Source organism: Scatophagus argus, chromosome 3 (assembly GCF_020382885.2).
Source record: "Scatophagus argus isolate fScaArg1 chromosome 3, fScaArg1.pri, whole genome shotgun sequence".
NCBI lineage: Eukaryota > Metazoa > Chordata > Actinopteri > Scatophagidae > Scatophagus > Scatophagus argus.
The window spans coordinates 18235257-18262843 of NC_058495.1; the positions used below are offsets into that span (position 1 = coordinate 18235257).

Consider the following 27587-nt stretch of genomic DNA (forward strand, 5'->3'; position numbering starts at 1 on the left):
GAAATGGCAGAAATAAAGTATTTATTTCATTTGCAGCAGTTACAATAATCAGTCAGTAATCAGGACCCACATATGCTTACACCCCACCCAAACAAAGAGCCAGTAAAATGTGTGGCTCATGAGAAAATTCAAATGGTAGAAGATCACATGAACATTTCCATTTACAAAGCAAAAATTCATTTAATCTCATTAACAGTAAAATGTTTTGATTTCTTTCACAGAAGCAAAAAGTGTAAGCAGATAAATGGGGCAAAATTAACTTGCAAATCCTGTTCATTTCCCCCTGCTACTTCCTGTAAATCTGAATCTGCTACAAGTGTACACTATACTGTCTGCTGAATGACTCAGTACAGAAGGTTTCTCCTTGGCTTGTCTGATACAGTGTAAATCTTTGGGTGTTTGGAGTTAAGATGAACCACAGCAGATGGAGCCTCTCCCAGAGCTCAGCCCATATAGAGTCACATCACAGGAAAGGTTGGGAACTCCACAGTGTATAAGACCTTATTGCATTGACACGTTTGGCACAAGAGCAAAAATCTCAAAGTAAAAATAATCTTATTGTGGATACTGCCTAGTCACTCCTCATATTAAAATCAAAGACAAGCAATACTGAAAAAAGCAAAATAAAAACATAAAATCACACATTGTCTCATATGTGGCAAAACAGAGCTGGAAGTAAAATAAAAACATGAAATTAGTCATTATCTGCTAAAGGCTTGGCCCTGGCTTGGTGTTGTATTCTGATTCCTGACCAGCTAACACTGACATCCAGCTTCCATCAGTAAACCAAGCGCTGATTTCAACTTCATAACAAAAATAAAAGGGGCTGCTGTTTCTTCCAAGTCTCACACACTGGAACCCAAGCTGGTACGTGTTGTGTGTGAGAGCAGAGTAAACTACTGTTAGCCTACATGCCAATAGAGCCAGCTCTTTGCATATCAATGTGAGCCCAAACTGCTCAAAAATATATATATTTTTCATCAAAACAGCGACAAAACACAGTTCTGTCACAAAGTTGAGCATATTACATGTATATAAATTTAGATTCTGATTGTAACAGCAACTGGCAGCGAGTGCTGAAAAAACAAAAGCATGCTTCTAAACCCAATGCACAACCATATTTTAAAATCTTTAAAAAGCCATATTAATACATTTTAATAGTGATAAAGTTGCAATAGTAAAACATGGAAAAATGTTTAACTGAGGCATTATTTATTCTGAATTTAACAGTTCAGATTAATTCTGTGTAGGTACATACAGCAGTAAAATCTCCTGATTGTTAAAACTGGAGTAAAGACAATCAACTTTGTTTTGGCTCCTTTAAAATTGCACCATGTTCAACATTAATAACAACAGTACATATTTTATTCTTATTGACCTAAGTTAATGTCAATGACACAATGCATACTCTGTAGTAAGAAAGTAAAAACAGAGTTGCTACAGGGGAAAAAAAATTAATATGGTTACTATCTAATACTTGATTGGAGTTATAAGAGGTGAATGCAATGCATACTTCCATTGAAATATAATCTGGGTTCATTTTTGTAGTAAAACAGTAAAAATAAAAGTAAGGAATAGCTAATATCTTGGTGACACCTATAAAATGCATCTTAAGAAAGTCTCATCAAGAGATCAGTGGTGTGGAGTGTGCAACAGGTTTGAAATGAAGTGAAGAGGGAGGAGGAGTTCGGTGTGTCTGTGCGCATACATATTGAGTGTTTTCACTGTTTTTTTTTAGATGGCACCTTAATAGTTTCCAAAGCTAGAAAAATACATCTTTTCATAGATTATACCAACACTCATTGGCCAAGCACAAGGTATTCAACACTCAACATATTTTAAAACTGCTTAAGTCAATTCTCCATGGTCCATGCAATCACGCAGCTGTTTCATATCTGCATAAAACCACCATATGGTGCAAGGTCTTGCCCTGCTATGGAGGGGGGGAATAAAAACATTTACAAATCAGGGCTTGTAATTGAACAATCATCTGCTTATATATGTACACACACACAAAGGGGAAATTAACATATTTTCTTTGCCGCACACTCCAAATAAAAATCTCTTTGGGCTGTTAAAAATGTCTTTAGCAAAAGTGTAAAATGCCAAGCCTGAGAGGTTGGACAGCCAGTCCCTTCAGTGTCAAGGGTCAATAATAATCAGAGACATTTGTTACCCTCATGATCTGATCCCCCAGTGCATCAACACCCTTAGTCTCAAAGAAAAAAAAAAAAAATTCATTGACTCAGACATGCTAGACATGTGAGTGCACACACATCCACACGTGCATTCGCACATGTAAATAACAGGCAGATGTGTGCACACAGACATTTATACACAAACGCACTTCCTAGCTGAAGAGTTTAATAAAGCAGCTTTGGCAGTAGGGCTTTTCATTCTGCTCCTTGAAAGTGCCTTTGTTCAGCTGCTTGAGACAGAAAGCACACACAAAGTGCTCTGGGTGGAACTTCTTGCCCATGGCTGTGATGCAGCGGCCGGTGATGGGCTTCTGGCAACCGGAGCACAGCGAGCCCCGCCGCTCGTGGTAGTGAGACTCACAGTAGGGCTGGCCGTCGTGATCGAAAAAGCTGCCGTTTATGAATGGTGTGAAGCACTCCTGGAAAATCAGAAGGGAGAAGAGGTAGAATTTACGATGACAGGTTCACACAAAATGCCCATACTCATAACAGATAGAGTCGAGTGGCTCACCCTGCAGACGAAGCATTCAGGGTGCCAGAGTGAATTGAGGGCAGAGATGTAGTTCTCCAGGATGGCGCGGGCACAGCCACCACATTTAGGGGCAAACATGTCAAAGTAGTCCTTTCTGCAGTATGCCTTTCCATCCTTCTCATGGAAACCTAGAGAGCAGCAAGGGCAAACTCACTCTGTATGCTTCTTTTGATAGAAAATTCAACATTGCTCTTTTGTCTACACAAGCCAGGTGTTGTGGTATAAACTGATGAGCAGCTGGTACCTTCCGGTCCAAAAAAGGCTCCACACTGGGCACAGAAGAAGTGCTCTGGATGCCAAGTCTTGTCCAAGGCAGTCACTACTTTCTGTGAAACAGAGAAAGAGATGATCAGTCATTCAACTTCTGCTTGCCATAAACGAAAGTGATAGATCAGCAAGTCAGAGTCCAGGAGAGGGCAGGCAAAGTCCACAGAGGTGGTTGTGGGAGGTGCTGGAATGCTATGACTGTTGCCTCATGTTTTCCAGGCCTGATAGCTTTTTTTCAGCAGCTTCAGCTGGAAGGAAATTGACTTGACTGTCTATGTAATACAAGATTTCGAAACACCCACTCCCACGCAAAGTCTTTGCAGCAGGGTAAGAATTTCTCAGTGTATTACTTTCAGAGCACAAGTTATTCTTCACCTTGCCACCAGGGGGCGCAGAAACTTAATGACATTAGAAATTTAACCAAAAAAAAAGAAGTGAACAGGGAAACCTTGTCAGTGGTTCATTTTGGCTATCATGAGGATAAGGCTGAGCGATGACAAGCAAGAGAGGACAGCAGCATGTAGTGAGACGGACATATGAATTACTCTGCATGCCCACAGCAACTAGAAGTCTCTTCAGTTATGCTACTTCTAGTACTGTGTATCCATGTGTGTGCGTGTGTCTTGAGAAATACGGCAATTTGCATGCAGTGAGTCTTCCAGAGTAAGTCGTTAGTCCATTATGTTATGAATAAATAAATATCATTGTCAATCCATCCATGGTACATATGCTTCTGTGTGTGTGTGTGTGTGTATGCTTTAACATTTGCATTACTAACATCCAGTATGGGTCCATTACAGTAGTGGCATCGTGGTGAGAACAGGCTGTGGTAGTCTTTCTCACAGAAAGGCTGTCCTTCTCGCTCAAAGAAGTTCCTGGAGCCTATCTCCTCCTGGCAGTGGGTGCACACAAAGTGCTCGGGGTGCCACGTTCTGCCCATGGCAGTCACCACCTGGTGTGGGAAGACACAGTGCATTAAATTATAATGAGTTTCTAAGGAAAGTGGCTCAGTGGAGAGAATCATTGCAGCTTTGCATGCAAACCAGAAAGAGGATATTGCAAACGGCAGCAGATGCAGATTTCTTAACTACAAACAGAACAATAAAGTTTGCACATTTATCTAATATATACTTGTGTGTGTAGGATTAAGTGTTATCATCACCTGGCCAACGATGGGTTTCTTGCAGGCTCCACAGACACCTTTAGCCACCGTCTGGACTCCGAGTCTGTTGAGGTCAGACTGCAAGCTTCCCAGCATGTTGTCCAGTTTATTGGCTGCTTTGGGTGGACCAGTGGGGGAAGTCTTTCCCTGGGACTGGATCTGATGTGGACAGAAGACCAAAGTGGCTTCAGTATATAACAGGTTGAGAAAAATAACAGAATTTGATGATTAATTACAATTAATTGTTCGACAGTTCATACTTCAAGAAGAAGCTCGTGATAAGCAGGTACTGTCTCCTGCCAGAAGTGTGAGAAATATGGATAACTGCACAACTAACTGAGCTAACTAGATAACAACATCCACAGTTAGCAGCACTTGGTTGTTACTTCAGCAATAGTCACTGTAAATCATCTCAGTCAGTCATCTCAATCAGTGAATTGTACTCCAAAATTGTTGGGGCACTAAGTGGTACAAAATATCAATTCCTCCACAGAGTTGCATTAAGTTTTTCTGAGTCAGGGATATTTTCATAATTTTGTTTGATCTTTTTCTGGACTTACCTCATTGTAATGTTACAAACTTTGTAAACGTTATAGAATTTATTCATGTAACCGCCTTTGTTGTCGCTCGTGACAACAGTCTCTACCTGAATTGCCGTTAGTACAACAAGCAATTAATCCAAGTGGTGGTCGGTTTTCTCCTCTTTCAGATAAAAGAAATTACCTAGACAGGCAATGGACATATTAACCAGGACAAAATATGTTCTCATTAACGCTAAAACAAATCTGCAGGCTTGGATGATATCAGTAGTGTTTGTGAACGTGTGTGCAGATGAATCTGGCTACTGTAATGTAGGCAAAACCAGACCTTCTCAGATTGTGTGGTTATTGGAGCTTCATGACTCTTACATTCCTCTGTGAGGGAAAATAGCATCTCTCTCTTCTCTCTCTCTCACACACACACACTCACAAACACACGCACAAATGACCCAGCTTACCTTCAATCATCCAGTCTCCAACTCTACAAGCCGTTACCAAACCTACTTCAATAAAGACACTATGGATTCTAAAAGAGGTGATTGTACATGTATATGGTATTCAACTTCAACATCTAACCTAGCGACACGTGTTGACGGAAGTCCTGTGGGAGCTGCTATAATTGTGGTGGTAACTGTGCTGTCATGTGGCAGATTAGGTTTCAGTTGCAGTGCGAGCCTACCATTCCTATGCATGGCAGGACACTTTGTGTTATGGGAACGGGAGGGGGGCAGGGGGGTGGCACTCTTTTTGCATCTAAGCTCTTAAAGGCTCCACTCTGAACACGCAGCCTTTGGCGCCGTCAGATGTCAGAATTAGAAAAGGGGCTCAGCCTCTCCAGCCTGAATGTCAGCACCACTCATAACCTGAACTGACTGGGTCTCAGACAAAGCTTTCAAGAGGCTCCCTGCTGCAGCCTGGACACCAGAGGTCAAAAACAGAGCTAATTACAAGACAAACTACAAACCTCATGTAAATACAGAGATGCAGCTGCTTGGATCTGAACCAGATCAAAGTGTACAAAGTGTAAAAGACAGTGATGATAGAAAGTGGAAGGAGGATAAGAGGTCAGAGAAAAGGAGAGGTGAAGAAAGGTGAGTCGTGCCTGGATTGGTGAAAAGATGGGGTCATACTCGGTCTGACAACCCACTGACACAAAGACCTTGGGAGGCGGAGGTGGCGTGATGGGCTTGGGAGGGGGGCTAGGTGATGGAGGGGGCTGGACAGGTGGAGGCGTGGGTTCCCTGGGGGGAGGCGTGGGCTCCTTGGGAGGAGGAGTAGGCTCCTTAGGGGGTGGAGGAGTAGGTTCTCGAGGAGGGGGAGGGGTCGGTGGGGGAGGAGGCAGTGGTGGAGGAGTCTGCTTTACTGGGGGTGGCTTTTTGGGTGCAGGGGGAGATTGTGGAGGGGGGAGGACTTTTCTCTGTGGGGCAGGAGATTCTGGAGGGAGGACGATCTAGGGGGAAGAAGGAAACAGCAAAGAGAGGATAGCAAACAGATGATATACAAAAACAGGGGTCAGAATGAAGAAAAAGAAATGGTAACAGAAACAGAATTGGCACCACAAACTGAACTGCTTAGTGACTGCCAAAGACAAATAGAAATTTTATGGCAATGTGATGAAACATCATATATATTTAACATTTGCCAGTTAATTTCTTGGTCATAAGCCAAGCAAACATAAGCTAAACCATCAGAGGGACATAACATCTGACTCTTGGTCTAACTTGGTCCAAGAATAGCACTGACTCCTGCAATGTGCCTCTAATGTCTACCTTATCCACAGACGGTTGGGCCCCTTCTTCCCGCATTCGCTGTGGGTTGGACATGACGATGACTCCCTCTGTCAGCCAATCATCTGGCTGCTGTTTACGCCGGATGTTTCGCTCAGCCCGCCCAATTCCCAGTTTCCCCTGCAGCTCCTCAATGAGTCGGTCTTGCGAGTTGCTCTTATTCACAATGATCGGTCCCATTTTACGTCGCAACATACCCTCCCTATACATCGGATGCACATTGGGGGTCTCTTTGGTGCGGCGAATTACTGATTTCAGCTGGAAAGTAGATGATACAGGAGGTGTGGGAGGCTGGGGATGAGCCATTCATCAGAAAGCCCATGTTGGGTTACAAGCACAAGCAGGGCAGCACAGGATGTCTCATTCAAGCAGCAAAAGTGCACAAGCACTGGCTCCAGAATATACCTCCAACCAGGAACTCCAGTCAAATTTACCTTCTGAAGCTATGCACAGCCTTCCATTCCATTCAAATTCATTTTCCAATGTCAAACCTACTTTAAACTGCTCAGGTATCTGCAACACGGCATGCTGGATAGCTGAAGTCAAGACAACACAGGTCTATCACAAAATGCTTGCACACAAATCTGTGCCAAAGCAAGGCCCAAGAACAAAGAAGCAAACTTCCTGTATGTTTTTAACTACATGTACACATTCTTGGTGTATATATACTTTATATATGCAGCAAAAACGAAAAATATCCACCCTGGTGTTTTTGTATTTGGTGATTAAAAACACATTTTTTGCATCATCCATCCATTGCATAAACATGACAGGCCAGGCCCTGTGACTAATACAGCAATGCTGACTGAGGCAAGTAGGGGCGTGCAGAATCATCCTTTGAGAAAAGCTTTCAACATCAGCCACAAATTGTCTCTACGGGGAGATTTCTCCCTCAAGCCAGTTTGCAATTGCTATGCAATGACACCACATGCATCACACCACATAGAGGAATAACTCTTCATGTTTCTTCACACTTTATGCTTTTGTACTTTTTTACAGCTCCTTTTGTTTGTAGGAGCTGCTCTCCCAAAATAAGATGATTTCAGCATCTAAAAATTTACTCTGCTTGAACCATTATGTGATGGTTCTAACATTATTGTCAGAGATAATTAATATCTTGGGCCACATGGCCAAATAACAGAAAGACCACATGGGGTACTAAAGCCTCTCTACCTTTATGCCAGCAGCTTATTTTGGGAGAGTCAGGTTGAGTGTCCTACTTGGCCAGAAGCGGATAGTCGCTCGACAGCAGAGGGCTGCTGTGTGGGCAGGTCCAGTGTTGCATCTGGTGTCCCGGGGCAGGTGGAGGGGGTGAAACACTCATCCATCCAGCTGGCCTCAGTCATGGGAGTCAGGGTTCCCTCTCGGCTGAAATCAGGGTAAATTCCATCCTCCTCGTCCCAAAATCGGTCTTCATCTCCAGGCATAACGGAGGCATGTGGCTGGTTCTCACTTTGTTGATTAGAGTCAGGGGATAGGACTTTGTCTAAAGCATTGTCCAGTAATGGCTCCCGGCATGGCCATGTTAAATCCAGTATTCCATTTCCCTGCTTTTCTGAAGTAGGGGAAGAGAGGCTACTTGATGGTATAGCAGCAAGTGGAACTGGGGAAGCTCTGGGGCTGCTGGTGCCTTTGACTGTGTGAGTTTTTCTGGTGGCTAAAGCAGGACTTTTGAGAACTGCAGTTTCACTCTTTGGAACAGTAACTGGGCTTGAAAGCCTTGGAAGCGTCACTGGACCGGCATTCTTTTGCAGTATTTCAGGAATCGAATTCTTGGGTACACTTGCTGAACTAGAGATATTAGGTACGGTCACAGGACTTGAAAGCCTTGGAATTGATACTGGACTAGCACTCTTGGAAACTGTTTCGGGACTAGCACTCTTTGGGACAGTTACTGGACTAGAGCTATTAGGGACTGTCACTGGACTGACACTTTTTGGAACTGGACTTGAAAGCCTAGCAACTGTGACAACTGTGTGTGGCGTAGCTGTCTTCACCTCTGGACTATGATTTATAGAAACCTGACTGCTACCTTTAGGAAGTGGGCTTGGACTCTTGCAAGGCTGACTTAGATTGGCACATTTAAGATCAGGAGGACTAGAACTCTTGGCTCTAAGAAGGGAACCAGGGTTCATAGACACAGTGACAGGACTAGGGCTCTTGGAACCAACTACTGGACTGAAGCTTCCAGTAGTGGTTACTGGACTAGAGCTTCTGCCAACAGTAACTGGACTTGAGACTTCAGTAACTGAAACATGTGTAAGGCTCCTGACTTGAGTTTGATGAGGCGACTTGGTGGTGCTAGAGATACTGAGGCTCTCCACATGAGAGAGCTCAGAGGTCTCAATGCCAACATCGTCTATTTGTTTTATATGGGAGTACTGAAGGCTCTTGGATGAGGAAATCACTACAGTGGAACTGGGTGATGACGTCGGGGCTGAACAACCATCTTCATCTATATGGAGTTCCAATGGAAGAGGAGTACAGGCAGGAGTAGTGTAACTAGAAGGTAGAAGAGTGTCCACTGAACCAAAATTAGGATTTATAGATGCAGCAGTTACTGCTTGGACAACTGGTGTAGCAGCTACCAACAAAGGGTCTACTGCTTCCTGATTCACAGACAACTGAGACCCAGACTGAGTTGGGAGCAACAATGTAAAAATTGCAATGTCCAAACAAAGACAAGACATACACAGTGATAGAGAAAAGAGAAAAGAGACCGGGAAAATCACCATGAGAATGAAGGATATGAAGTGAAAGTTGAAGTGAAAGCCAAGCAAGGGTAGAGTCAACTGAAATGTTTTAAAGCAAACATTCCAAAATTACTACAAAAATTAAAGTAAAATAAATAATATATATATATTATTCATATCTTTCATATTTGTTGCCGACAGATATGCAGGACGTGGAGAGAACTACTTCAAATTTCAAAAGCGACTATAATTGACACTTTGACAACAAACTTGAACATTATAATCTTAACAAAGATAATATTTACTGCCAGAAACTGTATTTTAGTGCATTATGTTGATTTTGCAACCCGAAACCTCTATTGTTGCAAGCTTGCAACAAAATTGCAGATTACTACAAATAAAACAAACAATCTAAACGTTATCTGGTATGTAATTTGGTGACTTGTGTGTGTGTGGGGGGGGGGGTACACTTTTTCAACTAAATTCTAAATTAAAAGTTGGTTGTTTGTTATTGGTCAGCTCTAAAATATTTTGTTGAGCAAATGCATTTGACATTCCAAAACCCCAAATATGCAAAAGACACTAAAGAAAATTAGTCTGCTGATCCAACGCATTTCAACAATAAATTTAACACTGGTGCAAACCCCAACACGTCTGAAGTCTGACACAGCTGCAAGGTGCCAAATATAAACATCCTCCATCAAGTGTGCAAACCCTCACACTGACTTGTGAAACATACTCACATTGCTTTGGACTTTGAAGTCAGAAAGTGAGGCCATTAGCTCATCCAGCTCTCGTGTGGCAGAGGAGGCAGACATTCTGGTTTGCTGCTGTGCTGGTGTTTCCTCTTGTCCGTCTGTTTGTTCGTCTGACACAACTAACGGTGTGGGACTGAAAAAGAAAAGAACACAAACACCTAAATTCATGACCTTTCCACACTAACTGTTAATATAAGATCCTTAACCACTAATTTAAACAACTACATGCAGTGGCATAATTTCTGTTTTGCCTTAATGAATTGCTGCTTACATGGGTGAGGGCACAGAGCTTTCCAGCTCATCCAGCAGGCTCTCTACACTTGGTCGTACATCCTCTATTGCTCGAGCGGCCACACTGCGTTTGGGCTTCTCCAGTGCAGGTGGTGCAGTCTTGCCTGCAGTGGAGACTCCATTCTCCTGGATATGGTGGGTGATGCTGCTGGCAGGCAGTGGTGGAGCTGCTTCTTCTATAGTAGAAGATAAAAAACAAAATGAACTTTCTTCACTGCGTATTAGTTTATTATACTGCAACCACCAAAAATGCAGCGGAGGGAAGGGACAATACCACAAAAACAGCAGCGCCAAATTTAGAAAGTGACATCAGAGTCACTTCAGAGAAGCATGAGCGTGTTTTTACTTATTGTAAAGTTATTTCTTTGTGTACCTTCTGTGGGGAAGGCAGGGGTGCTTTGCTGGACAGCGTTGAGCTCCAACAGCAGGCGGTCCAGCTCAGACAGGTTGCTGCCCAAGGATGAGTTCATGGCAACAGTTGATGACTCACTGCTCTTCTGCTTATTAGGGAAACTGTACAGAGCAGGGATAAGACCCAGTATTTAGCATGAGCAGAGCTATGAGACTGTGGTTATATTTCAACACTGATATCATCTGAACAGTGTTTCTAGCTCACTGGTGAGTGACAAATCAAAAAGACCTCCAGTCTTATGTTTTATGTACGCGTCAACAGAAACATTATGTTCTCTCCTGGCAGATTTCACAATAAGGCTGAGGTTTCCCACAACCATGGTGCAAAGTTATCTATAGTTCACTCACTTTTGTTGGTGCAAGTTACTGTGAGACTGTTTAGAAATGTTTGATCCAACTAACATGAGCAAAAGGCCTACCTGTATACGTGGTCCTCTTCACCAGTAGGTTGGGTCGGACTGCTGCTCTCTCCAGACCAGGGGCTTCTCTGAGCTGAGCTGAAAGACTGAGGACAGGAAGTGAGGTCAGTATAGATACATAGACACATTAGAGACACACATTACAGATACACATTCGTAAATGAAACACTTAATTTATGCTTTAATTCATGAGTAAATTAAACAATGTTTTTGATCAAATAATAAGTTAACTTGCCAGGGGATTACACAGTAACATGCGCTCATGTGTTTACCTCAGTTTCATCTAGTCCGTTTTGCTCAGAGGAAGAGGGTGGGACTGGGGGTGGAGAGCAGATGTCTTGCTGGGTCTGACCCCCAACAGGGAAGGAGTAGGGGGTCTCGTCAGACAGGAAGAGCGGATGCTTGGAAATGTGGGATGTTGTGGACTCAAGGTCCGCCAACAAAGCATCTATGAAAATACAAAACACAGACTTTAACATCACGGCTGTGAAGCTAATTATACAGTCTATAGAGTGAGACAACAAGGATTTGTTGAATTATATTGCTGTGCATTTTCTAATGAGACGCCTATCAATTAAATCTCTCTCATTGTATCAGTTAACAAGAGCGCTTTAAGCCTATATTAGATCTACAGGATATTCGCATCAATGGCATGAAATAACTTAATTTTTCAGGTATCTAACAATTGGATTCTCAGTGAAAATTCCAGAAAATGTACTTTACCATAATATTACCACAAACTCACCACAAAAATATAAAATTACATATCATGACAACAATCACCACTGACATATTAAATTCCAAATTTCTAGTGCATATCTACTATTTAGCACTGCAAGACATGCAGCTCATCGCCTGTTACATTTGCAAAGAGAATTAAATGATCGCAGTAATTGACCAAATACACATGTGCAGTGACATCAGAGTTGTAAAAGTTGAATCATGCAGGCTGTAATAGCCGCTCCTTTGGTTACTCATTGACTCCAATCTGCCTGGAGTCTTGACATGTCTTAAATCCAAGAGTCACTGTGAAATACGCAACCAGGTCATATATGCTCATATTTACACTGCACACACCGACAGCTACCATCTATGCGTGAAGGGGTTATTTAGTATCTTGGGAGGAACACAAGCCAAGAAAACAACTACTAATTTAGGAGGCCTAACCAGTAGGTAGAAGGACACATAACATTAAAGGGGATTTAATGAAGAGCGCAGGCTGTATTACTGAACACTTGGGCTTATTTTAGCACGCTCACTCATCACGACAGTGTTTAGTTTCTCTTGCAGACTTTCACAAGTCCTAACAAATAAAACCAATTCAGTAAAGTTGGCTCTAAAAAAACAGTCTAACCTGTGAGTACAAATTTACTGTATATACGTCTTTACATATTTTCCATTATGTCTGTTATTTGAAGCTGTACAATGACATGAATAAGTTCATAAACTAATGTGACCGAATAAACCACAGTTAGAAATACTCACAGAAAAGCTTACTGAAATTTACTCTGCACTCAGCTGTGAGGTTTTTAATATTCTATACATAATCCTGCAATATTGTCGGCATGGCAAAGATGTACCAAAAACCAACTAATGCAAAACCTTAGCTAAAAATAAGCAGTGGGGCAAGAAAGACTAAAACACAGCTAAAGTAACATGGGCATGAGACATACCTTAGTAAAAGACAAGATGAGACCCAGGGAAGTGAGGAGGAGATAACACAGAGAGAGAAAAAGAAGTGGAGGAGGAAGAGGGCAACCCAAACAGACAGTCTGCCAGGCAGGAACTGCCTTTCTTAACTCTACCATCAGCATAAGAGAGAGCAGGAGGAGGGGGGTGCAACTGAGAGCAGAGGAGAGGGTCAGTATAGAGAAAATGAGGAGGGGTTCATATTAATGGCAGCCAGTTAAGTCAAACACCCCCACCCCCACCCCCACCCCCTCGTCATGCCAGTTCGAACCTAGCTGCCTGAAGGCTCAAGTAAGAGATACTATACTCACGCGAAATGACGACCCGCTGAAAACAATCTCGGAGGACGGAGCTGTCCAATTTTGGCAAGCTGAGCACGTTACGGCGGATGAGGGAGGACTCAACAGTTTGAAATGAGAAAAGTTGAGAGCAAACAGAGTTCTTATCATCGGAGGCTTGCCCAACAAAGGGAGTGGTACCACAAAGGTATATAAAGGTATAATCAGCCCCTCCTTCGCACTGCCAGCACACACTCTGCTCACTCATAACTCACACTTACTTCTACATGATTTTAATGCTAAATGTTGCATTAAGTTTAGTTCTTCAGTCCAACAAGAATCAAATTATTAAAATATGATATATGAATATAATCACAACCATCAGGTGCTGCATAGTATCATCAGCGCAGTATGTAACTTAGACTGTGATGTTTCTCCAGACTGAGAGGAGACACAGTGGAAGCAAAGACAGATCGATGCCAGGTCCACTTGGCCAAACTTTGTATTAGCATGGTAAGCGTGAGTAGCATGGTTAACATGCCAGGTGACTCGGTTTCACAGCAGAGACACCATTCTGGACCCACAAGCCCAAGCACATTCCTCAGCACTTCATTATGGATACAGCACAGGAGCTGTTTACACAACTGCAGCCAGCTCTGCACTTGGTAGTAGCCAAAGTGCATCCATAGAAGTATTAATAGTTCATATCAGGTATGATGTATGAAAACCTACCATTCTAAAATGGTGCACCAGACAGATGCATTCAAAACCGCAGTCTCTGGGCTCTACTTCTGTGCCGAGAGAAAGGGAAGTCAACAAGAGTGTGAACTTATTCTAGTTTTTCCTGTGCTGAAAATGTGGAAGCTGTGACTTATTTTTCACAACACTTCTCACTATGCAGCTGATTCTTCTCACAGTGACTCCGGCCACAACACAGACAGACAGGATGATGTGAATGTACTTTGACTACATTTGCAACTAGAAATTTAAGTTTACAAACAAACAAAATAACTGGATCAGACAAGTCCAGGCATTCATCTAAGATGATGCCAAAACATAAAACAGAATTTTTCCTTTCCAATTAATTTTTGCTGAGGCAATACATGCACATATTGTTTCCACCTAATTGTTGAGAACATCAAGTTTCTCCTGTAAAGGAAATAACATTGTAATTTCTACTGTAAGTTAGATTTCATCAGATATGTCTCTGAAATATGGCATATCTGAACGCTTCAGTACGTATCTGCTGCTGATGTCAGAACAGAAAGTTTTAATGCAGGCGGTGGAGACAGATGTTAGTCCAGATGGTTTACACAAGAGATATTAATCAACTTAGCTCTCGAGCTGAACTGGCTTTAACCCTGTTATAAAGAAACTGCCGCTCCAGAGCAGAACGACGCAAAAACCCTGCCCTCCAAGCTACAGGGATTACATATTCTGTTAGGCAGTGGCTTGTGGGAAATCTTACGCCGCCTTTAATGTCTACGAAGTCTTGCATTAAAATGAGGCAAGTTAATTGAAAATCAGCAGCTCCTTTCTCTCACTGAAGTGGTTTGAATATACTCCTATAATTGAGAGGATCCGGGCAAAACATAAAATGCAGAAACAAGCAGCTTGAGGGCTGCCTTTGTTCACTGAAAACTGTGTGCTAGGCATGCTCCAGCCCATCCACAAACTGCACAAACACAGAGGTGTGTCAGCCTCCTCTGCCAAGGGAACATACCGTGACACACAGACTCTGATTCAGACCACGGATTGCATCCCCAGTGACCAAAAATGGAACTACAATAAAATGAGGAGCTCATAAGAGACACCCAAGAGCTCAAGCTTAAAAATTAGCCTCCTGAATCATTCTTTGTAAGGAGAGGAAAGAACGTTTGAAAGATACTTTAGGATATATTTTTGGAAAATCCATAAAGGGAATCTCTTGAAATACTTTCATAAGGGATAAAACTTCTGTTTGATCTGTTGGAGGAACAAAGTTATGTAAAACCTGGAGAGACCCGACTTCCTCAGAAGGCAGCAGTTGGGTGACAGATCCACTCCTGCCTACGTAAAATAAGCTACATTCAGATCAAAGAAATTGCCTGCATCAACTAAGTCCAGTCTCTAAACCTACAGTTGGTGAACAACAACAACAACAACAAAAAAAGACCAGCATTCTTTTAGCGTCTACATGCACAACACCAAACGTGACATAGTAAGGCACAGCTGGGCTTAAACAATGAGGAATGGCGGTGGGCGTGCCGACAGAGATAGCGAGTAAAAGTGGGAAGTGTGTGTGTGTGTGTGTGTGTATGGCGCAGCAAGCAAATCCTCAGAGGCCAGAATGTGGGTTGACGCAGATTAAGGAGCCTCCCTTCCTCCCAGATGAATGGTGTGCATTTTAATTACACAAACGCTGCTCGGCATGGGGCTCATTACAGGAAAGAGAGAGCGAGAGAGATGAGAGGGACTGAGAAGATTGGGGTGGCAGAGGACAGGATGAAAAAGACAGGAAAATTAGAAATGAAGGGAGGGGGAGGCGTAAAAATGAGTGTGGAAAGAGTTTGGAAAGGAAACCATCTAAAGTCAAGTCAACAGCAACGGGAAGGAGAGATGTGTTGGATCAGAATTTAAATCGTGCTCCTTCATTGTCAAAATCAACTTTAAAATTGATTACAGAGACAAAGCAATGCTGGAGCACGACTTTTACTCTGTGAGGCTTAATTGATAAAAGTCCTGAATGTCAATAGGGGCAAACCTCCGTCATCTCTGACAGGACTTCCTGCCTGCTTGACACCGCACACACTGCCTGAGCGCTTATCAGTGCCGACCAGCACAGAGAGTGAATCAATGCTGTCTGCTACTCAACGCATTTCTTGTTTATTTGGCCTTGGTGGTAGCGGTTCATTTCAGGGAAAAGGTCTTATCAAACATAACAGAACAAAACACAGCCTTTAACATCCTGCAGGGGGTGATGTTGAGTCACATGTGAGAGCCATGCACACTCCCGGCTCCTTTCTTCTGAGGGCTGGTATACAAAGCAGGCTTTATCTGCGAGGAGCTCACAAATACCCAGGCATTTGCTGAAATATGAGCTGACACCAAAGTGTAAATTAAAAGGATGAAGATCAGGTGCGAGATTCTGTCTGTGCAGTGAGTTTACCTGTGTTCCCTGACCTCCTTTCTGCATCTCCCCTTCCCTCATTCCTTTAAATTCATCCCTCTGTAACTGTGTTGCTGCAAGGTGCATGCTGGCTGATATGAATTCCTAACATGCCACAGCTCGCCTTCAAAATATGAGAAACATCCTGAGATACGGAGAGAAATGTTAGATGAACGCCGGCTGAACAAGATAGTGTGATGAGACAGAAAAGGAGGGTGTAAAAGCAAGATAGGACAGTTGAAAGAAAACAAAATGTCAGCTGTTAAGACATTTTGCATACAGTGCATTTTGAGTAAAAAGGAGTCTGAACATAATATTTGTAAAACAAACATGTAAAAACAATCTCTGCTATAAGGAACGACCTTGAGTCACTGGTCTGGGAGTGTGTGTCGACACGAAGCGACAGCCCTTCATGTTCTGTCGTGACAGAGAGATGGCCTTTTAATGTGACACAAGCTTCCACCAGAAGGGGTAGAAAAAAAGAAGAAATCGGGACAAGATGGGTTCACATGCACTCAGACTTTCCTCGCCGCTGGGCTCGTGTTAGACAGCAGAAGGCCTGTGCCTGTGCTCATTTGGAGCGCTTCAGCGGGCACAAAAGAATTAAATCACGCTAGAAACACGCACAGCAACACACAGGTGCAGCAGTAGGACGACAACACTGCACACAGGTGGCTCTCAGCTAGTCTGCCGACACATACCAGAGGCAGACTAGGCTCACTATAAATACATTCTGGCCAGGCCCTGACCTGTGGGACATGAGACATACAGTAGATGATGGATGGCCGTGTCGGTCAAAGCAACAGTAGGACATTAAAGACCACCCAACCAGCCCATACCAAGGATTACATTACATTTACAGTACAGTCTTATGCACTTGTACGCAGTATAAAGAAGAGTCTGGTTGGAGTTTCCTTACGTTAACACCAATCGACTGCTACAAATGCTGTTAAATGGAAAAGGCACCACGGCTCACTCCTGCAATTAAGTCATAGACTGCTAACACAGCAGCTTGTATTCCACTCTAAAACGATTCAATACAGTCACAGCAAGTCTGTTTTGACACATGCAATCCAAAGCTTAATACGGCTCTCAGGCCAAGAAAGAGTCAATCCTAATGCAAACTGGTCAAATCCTTCATTAAACAGAGAGTAACTCCTGGTGAAAGACACTGCTGGTGATATTCTGAATATGGTCATGTGAGCGTGTCTTAAAGTGCAACATCACGCTGCCTCAGCATGGCAATATTCAAGTTAAGGAAAACGACACTGAGCAAGCTGACACATGCTGCGAATAAACAACGTCAACTTCACGACGCAGGGATCGTCCTGGTGCTTAAGATGTCCATATATGAGCTCATCTTCTCCAGCTTGATTCCTGCCTTTGTTTCAGGTCTCCTCTCTCATTTCCCATGTTTCCTTTCTGTGTCTACGCAGGCTAGATTCTGACAAAAGCCAAATGTTATCCTGGTGAAACAACTGTATAATACCAGCTCTGTGCCAAAATTCCTGACAAAGTTAGTGACTATCAGGTGAAGAAACTCAGGAGCCAAATATTTCTCTCAACAGCTGGCAGGGCTAAAGAGCTAGAGAGTAAATGTTGGACTTACTTTGACCTGGTGACTTCAAAAGAATGACAATGTAGCTCTGTACATTGGCTGGATGAACAAATAAGCCACTGTTAAGGTCGCCGTGTCGAATTAAAAAGTGATAAATGTCAGTGTTGTATTGAGAACTTTGAGGAATCATTCAACAAAACTGGTTGCCGAGAGTGAGATGATGCAACACTTACATCTGTGCTGAGCGAGGAGCCAGAGCCAAGAGGGAAAAGTCAGGCAGGGGGAACAGATTGCACGGCTTTGTCAAAAGTTAAAGAAAAAAAAAACATAGGCCTACCAGCATCTTCACAACTGCTTCACTCTGGTTTCACTCTTTATACTAAGCAAAGATAAGATAACCACTTCCTGGCTCAAACTCCACACTTGATGAACAGCCATGAGAGGGGTGTTGACGGTCTTATTTAAGCAAGAAAGTGATAATATTTCCCAAAATGTAAATTACAGGGTAACATTGAGAGCAAGCAATTAGTTTGGCTGATTAATCGTTCTTTCCACTATCAGCGGGCCTTTAGTAACATCACTGCTTTTTACAGAGCAGCCACTCTGATATTCACATTATTCACATTCTTTTCCACTAAATGTATTATCAAACCAATTACAAGGTACTTAATATAGTTAAGCACTGACCTCACAAATGCTCTACTAAATGAATGGGCAAACATTCCCACAGAAACACTTGAAAATCTTGTGGAAAATCTTGTGGAAAGCCTTCACAGAAGAGTAGAAGCTGTTATAGCTGCAAAGCTGTAATATAGAATGCGATGTCGTTAAAGTTCCTGTTGGTGTAATGGCAAGGTGTCTCAACACTTATATTTAGTGTATGTCCCATATAGATAGACATTTTGTAGTGTAATATATGAAGAGATGTTGAAATGGATTTTTGCAAGGGTGCAGCCACCCAAACATGAGTGACAGCTGACAGAATTAGCCACAAGCCTGACACCTCATCGCTGTACATTTCCACCCAGTAAGAAATGGCCTTCAGCCTGCTGACGGGTCTGCCTTCCACAAAACTATTACGTGTTTGACCACAACACATGCGCAGAACAACGCTGCGGTCTACAAGGTGTGAAGCAAGGATAACACACTCGTTTGTGACTCGATATGAACCTTCCCATGAGTACCATGTAGTCAGAGAAAAATAAGCATCGGTAAGTAGGTGCAGCTTATTATTTTAAGCAATTTTTGCAGGTATTCCGTAGTAAAGATTTATCTCCTTGGTCCAATTTGTTTTCCTTAGATTCTTCTATCCAACCATTCCAACATCTCTTCATATATTACACTACAAAATGTCTATCTATATGGGACATACACTAAATGTAAGTGTTGAGACACCTTGCCATTACATCAACAGGAACTTTAACGACATCGCATTCTATATATATTACAGCTTTGCAGCTATAACAGCTTCTACTCTTCTGGGAAGGCTTTCCACAAGATTTTGGAGTGTTTCTGTGGGAATGTTTGCCCATTCATTTAGTAGAGCATTTGTGAGGTCAGACACTGATGTTGGACCAAAAGGTCTGGCTCACAATCTCCATTCCAGTTCATCCCAAATGTGTTTGATGGGGTTGAGGTCAGGGCTCTGTGCGGGCCAGTCAAGTTCTTCCACACCGAACTCATCCAACCGTGTCTTTATGGACTTAGCTTTGTGCACTGGGGCACAGTCATGCTGGAATAGAAAAAAACCTTCCCCAAACTGTTGTTACAAAGTTGGAAGCATAGCATTGTCCAATATGTCTTGGTGTGCTGAAGCATTAAGATTTCTCTTCACTGGAAGTAAGGACAGCCCTTTACTTCCAGTGGAGGGAAATCCTTGAAACAAACCCAATCCTTGAAAAATAGCCCCATGAGGAGGTATGTCTGGATATTTTTGTCTGTATAGTGTAGTTATATCTGCTAAAGCAGTTTTGCTTCACAACTGAACCCAAGCCACACTGTATCTCTGCTGGCACTGATGGAGGTGGAGCAGTGATGGCTAAAATTGGGTGATGTGAGATTATGGATCACTTCTTTACTCTTATTTTAATGTCTTTTTTGTACCTGCCCAGAGTTACTGAAACACTGAGAGTGAAATTTTACAGTCTAGGGCATAGCCTACACTGTGCTTTAATTTCTCTAAACCTGGAAAACATCCTCCCTACAAATTTTATCTATGATCACTCTGAAAAATAGCTGCTTTTACTCTTCTCTTTGTTTTTTTTAAACACTTGCTTCAAACCAGAGTGTCCGCAGAGCTGCTGAATTGAATCATTACATTTGAGTAAAATCATTAATTAAAGGATTTTCGAACATGTGAAAAACATATTAACCAATGATAAGAACAGAAAAGTCAGGAACAATACAAGTGAAGGGATAAAACCCTCTCCTCCTGCTGTCTCCCACCTCCCTCCCCTTTCTTACTCCCCTCAGCGAAAGGCTTACAGAGGAACGCAGCGGTAGTTTTGCAGACACAAAAGCTTTCCTGTTACAGGTTGCTACCGTGGTTATTTAGATTTTCTGTGTGGTGAGGGTGCAATTATGAAAGACAATATAAACGAGTTTTGTTGAACTGCAAACAAAAGCAAAATGTGTTTTAGCAAACCAAATGTACACGGTTAGTCTGTGTTTTGGTCCAATTTTCTTTTCACAAAGAGGTATAAAAAAAAAAACGAAAGCTAAAATTGAAATAACTTCTCTTTTTTTGTGGTCAAAAGCTTGTGACAGCAATTTTAAAATGGTTTCATTTTCATTTTTTGTTTTTTTTATTAGATTAGAGATTAGATGTGTTTTCTGAATTTCACTCATCACTTTTTGACCACGAAAACAAAAAAAACGGCAAAAAGAAAATGGATTGTCCAACAGATGACTACACACACAGAACTCAATTAAACCTGTTCTCTGAACTGCTGATAAATTGAGGACATTTTCCAATTCATCCGCGATATTGTCCGTCTGAAAATCCTCTGCATCTGTCCTGTGGAGACGACAGGATGACTTTCTGTGTGCGAAAGAAAACTCAAGCTGTCAAACTACTATTTCTTAAGTCAAGAATGATGCTACTATCACAACCAAACCAAAAAAGTGACATAAAATGGATTTTCCCACATTCCTCTCATCAGTTCTGTCTGTTCTATCTTTGCTGGCTTGAAGTAGGTCACAGCAACAGAAACAAGCTGCTCTTTGTCCCCCTTCGGCAGGACAAGGACAGAGGGAAGAGGATGCAGAGGAGGGTTTGTGAGGTCGGAAAAGCAGGCCAAATATTTCGACTGGGAAACAGTCAGCTCGGTGTGTGTGTGTATGTAAACTCCTGTTAAACCCACACCCCTATAAACCTGTGGAATAGTAATCCCGGCCTAAGCAGCACTGATGGTTTCGTTAACCCGACTGGAGTCTAGATCAGGCATCCTGAATGATCCTCTTTAACAAGCCAGATGCTGATTGTAAATCCAACTGAAGCACAAGCGATCTGAAATACACACACACACACGCATATACATGCTAGGCTTCTCCCACGCATTCACTTCTTGTCCACCCCCACCTCCAAGCTCCAAAGGCATCAAAGGTCTTCATTGTGGTGGTTTTATATCCCAAATAGGGCAGTGTCAGCAGTGTGTGAGGGACTGTTTAAACCTGTACCGAGACCAAAGGAAACCTGCTGGGCACAAACCCATTTCCAAATAAAACATCAATGTGTTATCTAAGCCAGCAGCCGGGCCAACCGTACAGCCTCTTAGAAAAATGACATTTAGGAGCCAATTAGAGGAAAGCCTGAAAAGTCACGCAGGTGTATTTGAAAGGCCATCTGACATCTGCAAAGGCTCCAGTTAAAATGACAATTAAGAATTTATTAAACCAGAGCAAAGAGCCGTTATTTTCACAGCATTATTTTCAACCTTTTCAAACACTGTGCTACCAATCACAATTTTTCACATTACTGCAGCATCTTTAGCTTCTATGCGAAACTGTTACACCAGTTGTTTTCCCAGCACCGCTTGCATCGGAGGATCACCAGCATCGTATCAACCGAGCTGTCAGTCACTGTCAGGCTCAGTGCTGGGATGAGTCTCACAGAGTCAGCAGGGGAGTCAGTTCATGTGGAAGGCTGCTAACGACTTCAGGCATACATGTGTAAGCCTGGCAAAATTAAACTAGCAAAGGACATAGAACTATTGGTTTGGAGTCATTATTCCGAACAGGAAAATGTGGTTTTCATATGAGTGGTGACAAGACAGTACACCACGTACACTGAATTCCTCACAAGATTGTTCGTACGCAATGTCTGCAAATCTTCAAAAACAGCCCATAACACACAGAAAAACATTACAGTCTAGCATGATGGCTTCCCTCATCCGGATCCATCTCCCCCCTGTTTCAGATTGTCATCTGTGCTCACAAGGGGCACCCAGACAGTGTCATCTGGCGGCTTTAATATTTATAGCCACATTTTCCCCATCCAGCTACATATGCATATATTACGAAACACGATATATCTGCATCTTATTTTCACTACATTTTACTTCTTTTCTTCATTACCCAAATGGAAAACAACAAAAAAAACCACAAGAAAGAAAAGTCAGGATTAAATGAGACCCAAAGCAAACCAGTTCCTCCTTCTCACATCAAGGAAGTTACCAAAAATAGGACGGGATGAGACACGTCCACAAGTTAGTATGACTAACATGATGTCTGGGGCTTACAGTGGGCTATTCTGTTGGTGAGCAGCAAAGAATCCTCCTGACCTCCTCTATGACAGAGAGGTCATTAGGGGCACTTCCTGCCACGACACACTTGTCTAGCAGGACGAGGAGTCGCCCAATGAAAAAGGGGCTCACTGAGCTCAGCTGACAAAAAAGGGGGGCACGGTAACGTGACTGGGGCGTGCAGTAACTTCACTGTATGACATGCTGATTTTTAGTTAAAACCACACACATCCAGCCACAGCCTGAGTTTGCTTGAATCCTCGTGGGTCTAAATGTGTTTTTTGGCTTGAAGGCCTATTTCTACATATACCCTGGTTGCCTACAGTAGCTGTTGGGGTATCGACCCCGCAGGCTGTTGTTACGCTGCGCTGGGCCCATGAGAGATGACATGACGGCTGGCTGAGTGCAGAGCTGTCGCTGCTTAGTCAGCTTCCCCTTCAGAGCTGCCTGTCCACAGGATCAGGAGTGTGTATGAGTGTTCTGTTTGTCCGAGTGTGTGTGTGTGTGTGTGTATGTGTGTGTTTTGTTTGTGTGCATGCACCATATGTCTCAAAGCCCCATAGCATTTTGATTTTAAAGTCAAACAGATGGACAAACGCTGGGGGAAAATACAGGGGATTCTCTCAAGCATTCAGATGCTACATTTATTCTGTGTGTGATTTATATGCATCTGTCACACACAACCGACGTCATCATCATTGTTGCATTAAGCAGAGGGTTACTGAAGATGTCATTTGCAACAACAACTTGCCAGGTTTTTGAATTCAAGTTAAGAGGAAGTTAGCTAAAGGGGAGTTTTGGAAATGGGGACCTCACTGCCCAAACTGACTTTTCAGTTAACATAATATAACACCGGTTAAGTATTACACTTCCATCTAATCTAAAAACATGGAAGAGAAGGATTCACAAAAGAATGGTCATAAATGAAGCAACAAGTTCCAAAAATACCGGATTCTACACTTCCCATAACGAAATTCAACAGCATCTTTAATTGGACCCTACCTGCCAAGGTGTTACAAAAAAAAGTGCACCCTCTGTAACTCAGAGAGAAAATTGAGAAAACTGATACCACGCTCAAGAGTGCGGGCTACATATATTGCCAGAGCCAGCAGCTGGGCAGTTTAGCCTAGCAAACTGACTGGAAACAGGAATAAACAGCTAGCCATGCTCCAACCAACATCTGTGAAGATTGCTGATTAATAAACACACACACACACACTCGGAAACCAGAGTGCAAAACCAACGTGTCAGCTTTATGTGAGGTCCTATGCTGGAAAGGAAGCGGTAACTTTGAATCTTTGCAAACAGCCTGACACATAATCCCACATAAATGTGCTTTCACAGTCTGGATTTTGTTGCAATTAAACATATACATATAAACAGCATATATTAACATGTTAATTAGTGAGCTATATAGGTGCCGGTAGGCAGAATTTGTTGCCCTTAGAGGCTAGCTATTTCCCTCCGTTTCCAGTCCTTATGCTAAGCTAAGCTAATGACTACTGGCTCTACCTTCATATTGGCATACATACATGGGGGAGACAACACATAATTCCCAAAATATCAAGCTATTCTCTTGATGAAAGATTATCATTAAACACAAGTCATATATGTAAGTTATTACAGTGTACGCACTGTAGAGCATCACTACATCGTAATTAAAACAAAACAAGCAACAGTGACTGACAAGGCAGCTGGTAGGCAGAAGGAAATTCTTTAATAAACTGTGTAACTGTAAAAAACTACCACTTAAGCATAAATGACATCAGTTTTATAGTCTAATACAGAGTACGTCAAATGTTCACATGTGTCTGATGTGTCTTTTAGTCTTCAACAAAGAACTAAATTTAAATTTAGACTTGGCTGAGTATCTAGGCTACATCTGATCTCATTTGGAGTAAGTAAAGAAACTGCTTGCCCACTCCATGAGAGACTGCTGTGCTGACAAGGCTCTGGGGAATCACTTCACATCAAATGATGCCACTAAGGCAACAGCAAAACAAATCAGTGAACAGTTAGCGTATTTGCAGACAAAAGAAAGAAACACTGAAAGGTACTGCGACTCAGAGTCAGTAAAAAGAAGTTAACTTTGGAGGCTATTTGACATTCATGTCTTGTTGGTGCAGGCCCAGAGCAGTGAAGCAAGGAGCAACGCCTGGCAGCGCTGATAGCTGAGGAGGGGAGGTCAGTGAAAGCTTGCCTCAGAACATGCCCCAGCATCAAAACTGCAAAGACTGCTTAAATAAAGGAAGACACAAATGATATAAAGTCATGTCTTGCATGATAAAATAAAGTTTTGCATCCAATTTCCAATGCTGAGTTTGACTTTGACTCTGATTACTGAGTGGGGTTAGAAACCTGATGACCGCCAGAGATCAAACATCACAATGTGCCTTCATCCAAATCTTCCTAAAGGCTGGTCTGCTCTCCAGCAAACTCAGTCAGCTTTAAACTGTCAATAGATTGCAGCCTGCAGCTTCCTATGTGGTTCACCACAGGAATTGAGGGGAGTGGGGAGAGAGGGAGAGGGTGGGGCAGTGCAGTGTTTAAGGAGGATAAATTTTGGCTGAGGCCCAATCCCTGCATGTGGGCCTGATCCACCCCGATGCCCTGCCTGCGAGTACTGCTAGTCTGCTCCCACGACTGGTGCTGAAGGAAGAGTGAGGATGTAGTAAACTGAGTGTGTGCGCACAAACGGATTACAGCAATGATGCTTTTTTTTTTTTTTCTCTCCCTCTCTCCACAGAAAGCGAACCTGCTAGTCGGAGTCACTGCTTACACGTAACACGGGTTTGGGCAACATGGGAATAGAGAAGACTGTTAAACATGAGGGGAAATGGGAAAAAGAGAGAAATGTCTGCTGGTTGGTGGAGGGTTTCTAGATGCTGCTGGCTCTGCACATAAGAAGAAGGGCTCCTCTGCTAAAAATACATGTAGGTTTCGTGGTAGTCTCTGGATCTGAGGGGGACTCTCCCTTGACTGCCTGACTGAGGGGGTGGGCTTCTTTATATCCACAACTGCACTTAAACCATTTTAAAACTTCATCACCTTCAATTTCCACAAACAGGTGAAGGGTAAAAAAACCTGCGAGTCCCATCCGGACACCATCTGTACAAGCAGAGCATACAGCATCGGACAGGGGAGTATCTGTGGCCTACATGTCTCTAAATCTGTGTGTCACATTTTTTTACAGGTCTGTGCCAAAACGATGACAGAATTTACAACCCTGTGACATGGTAATTACACTGGGTTGTGTAACACTCTTTTTTTAAGCAGCTACCTTAAGGAAAGCCCTTCACCCGTGTAAGCTGAGAGGGTATCCATAAATATTGACTGGATATAGAATGACCAGTATTCTTGGTACAGTCTGAGCTCTCACCATCAAGATGTCGACCAGAGACATCTTTCGGCCCAAATTAGATACATCCAGGTGTTCTTCTATGAAGCACACATGATGGCAACGACTAACAAAACAACACTCAAATGTTTTGGGTTTTTTTTTTTTAAATGAACCGGTTCAACATGCAAAATAAAGCCAATCTGAAAAACCCTGTCCTGTATGGAATGAGAATGCTATGCCAAATCCCTTAATTAAATTAAGCCTACCTGCAGCTAACAGTAGGGGATAATTTTGGATGGCTTTTGCAACACATCTGCCATATTTGACTTTATGAATGCTTTTCTTTTCTTTTCTTTAGCATCCAGCGAAATCAACTCCTTCAATGCATTACATGGCTGTCCTGCTAAACTTATCCTTACAGTTGCCAGGGTGAGACTCAAAGCCATGTAAACTCAAACTGCACAGTCAGTGGGTGTAAATGAATACAAAAAGCTCAGAGCCTGATAGCTCAGTGCAAGCTGTGTTACTTAAGTAGCTTCATTTTATTATTATAATTTATTCCGCAAGGTTTGTAGCAGTCTGACTACATAGAGTGATAAACTAAAAGCTTGTCAGCCATAATTGTGAACAACTGAAATAATAGCAAAGGTACAGCTGAAGAGGGAACCTGGAGAACCACGCATTTGTGTGCATAAAGAACACTGTGCCTCCCCTGTTACCACAACCTGCACTGAGAAAATACATTTTCTGCTGTCACCAAGTGTGCCATAATTCACCGAGTTAATCTCGTCTCTACGGGCAGAAGTGCAGCACAGCTCTGAGCTGAGTTCATCTGCAACTCAATACCGACACAGCACTGCTGCCACAGCTGAAATCAGGGCTGAATTCAGGCTGAAAAATAGTCGCAAGGGGGCTTTAAAAGAGGCTACAGAGGTCGGTTTTTTTCAGCTGTTACTATCCCACCTGCAGAAGAGGCGGTTATGTAATCCTGACAATGACCAGGAAGGGGTCAAATACTGTCTTATCAAATGGCAAATGCCACTGAGGACTGGTGGTCAAATTTATATATTTCTGCTAGTTTGGAGCTTGGAAAAAGTTACCGGATCCCTGCAGCGGTTAGTCCTGCCTAGTTAAGTGATGTGGAGGAACTGTGTGGTGAAACCCGCCCACGAACACTAACAATGAACCGGTCAAAGAACTACGTCCTCTCAAATACGATTTTTACTTTACACGTACCGGCTAACACACACGTTAAACTCGGCTAATTATCCCAGTCAGTGCGTTGCCAGTGATTCCTTGTGTCAGCACGCGGGGCCTTTCTGGGCACGTAAGCTCGCGCTGAGCTCAGCTCAAACCTGTTTAACTTCACCTACCTGGACGGGGTGCCGACCCAAACTACAGTCAAGAAACCCCTTAAAACGCCTCGTTTGGTTGTACACATCAGCACTACGTGTTTACGCTAACAGCACACACGGGCGCGCGCAGGGTAAATGTTGCGTTCAAGGCGAGCGAACTTACCTAAATCATCCATGTTGGCCGGAAATCGTTCCAGTGAACCGGACCGGTCCTCTTCTGTCGATCACAGCAGCCGATTCGGTTCCCAACCGCCAAATCTCCGATCAAAGATCTCCCCTCAACGAACGCTGTCAAGTTTTCAAGTTCCCTGCTGCTCGACGAGCCTCAAACACACTCACAAGCACACACATACCCTGCTGCCCTCCTGGAGTCTCCAGCAGTCCACATCCAGCCCCCTGCCTGCCCACCAGCCCCTACAC

The 27587-nt window shown here is 42.9% G+C and overlaps 1 protein-coding gene across 4 annotated transcripts; it reads right to left on the bottom strand.

The window, feature by feature from the left end:
- Nucleotides 1–4: 4 nt before the first annotated feature.
- Nucleotides 5–27587, bottom strand: LOC124056683 (paxillin-like). 4 transcript variants are annotated; one of them, XM_046384371.1, is made up of 11 exons: nucleotides 27331–27587; nucleotides 11330–11505; nucleotides 11058–11143; nucleotides 10601–10740; nucleotides 10208–10403; nucleotides 9922–10069; nucleotides 4160–4318; nucleotides 3776–3949; nucleotides 2975–3056; nucleotides 2710–2858; nucleotides 5–2617 (listed from the first exon to the last, which is right to left on the bottom strand). In XM_046384371.1, the coding sequence occupies exons 1-11, from the start codon at nucleotides 27341–27343 to the stop codon at nucleotides 2351–2353; spliced, it is 1590 nt and encodes a 529-aa protein (XP_046240327.1). In that variant the 5' UTR covers nucleotides 27344–27587; the 3' UTR covers nucleotides 5–2350. The 4 variants fall into 4 exon arrangements, with proteins under 4 accessions (XP_046240327.1, XP_046240326.1, XP_046240328.1 ...); XM_046384370.1 differs by lacking the exon at nucleotides 27331–27587 and adding an exon at nucleotides 13058–13213; XM_046384372.1 differs by lacking the exons at nucleotides 9922–10069; nucleotides 10208–10403; nucleotides 10601–10740; ... (1 more) ...; nucleotides 11330–11505; nucleotides 27331–27587 and adding exons at nucleotides 5801–6148; nucleotides 6468–7587.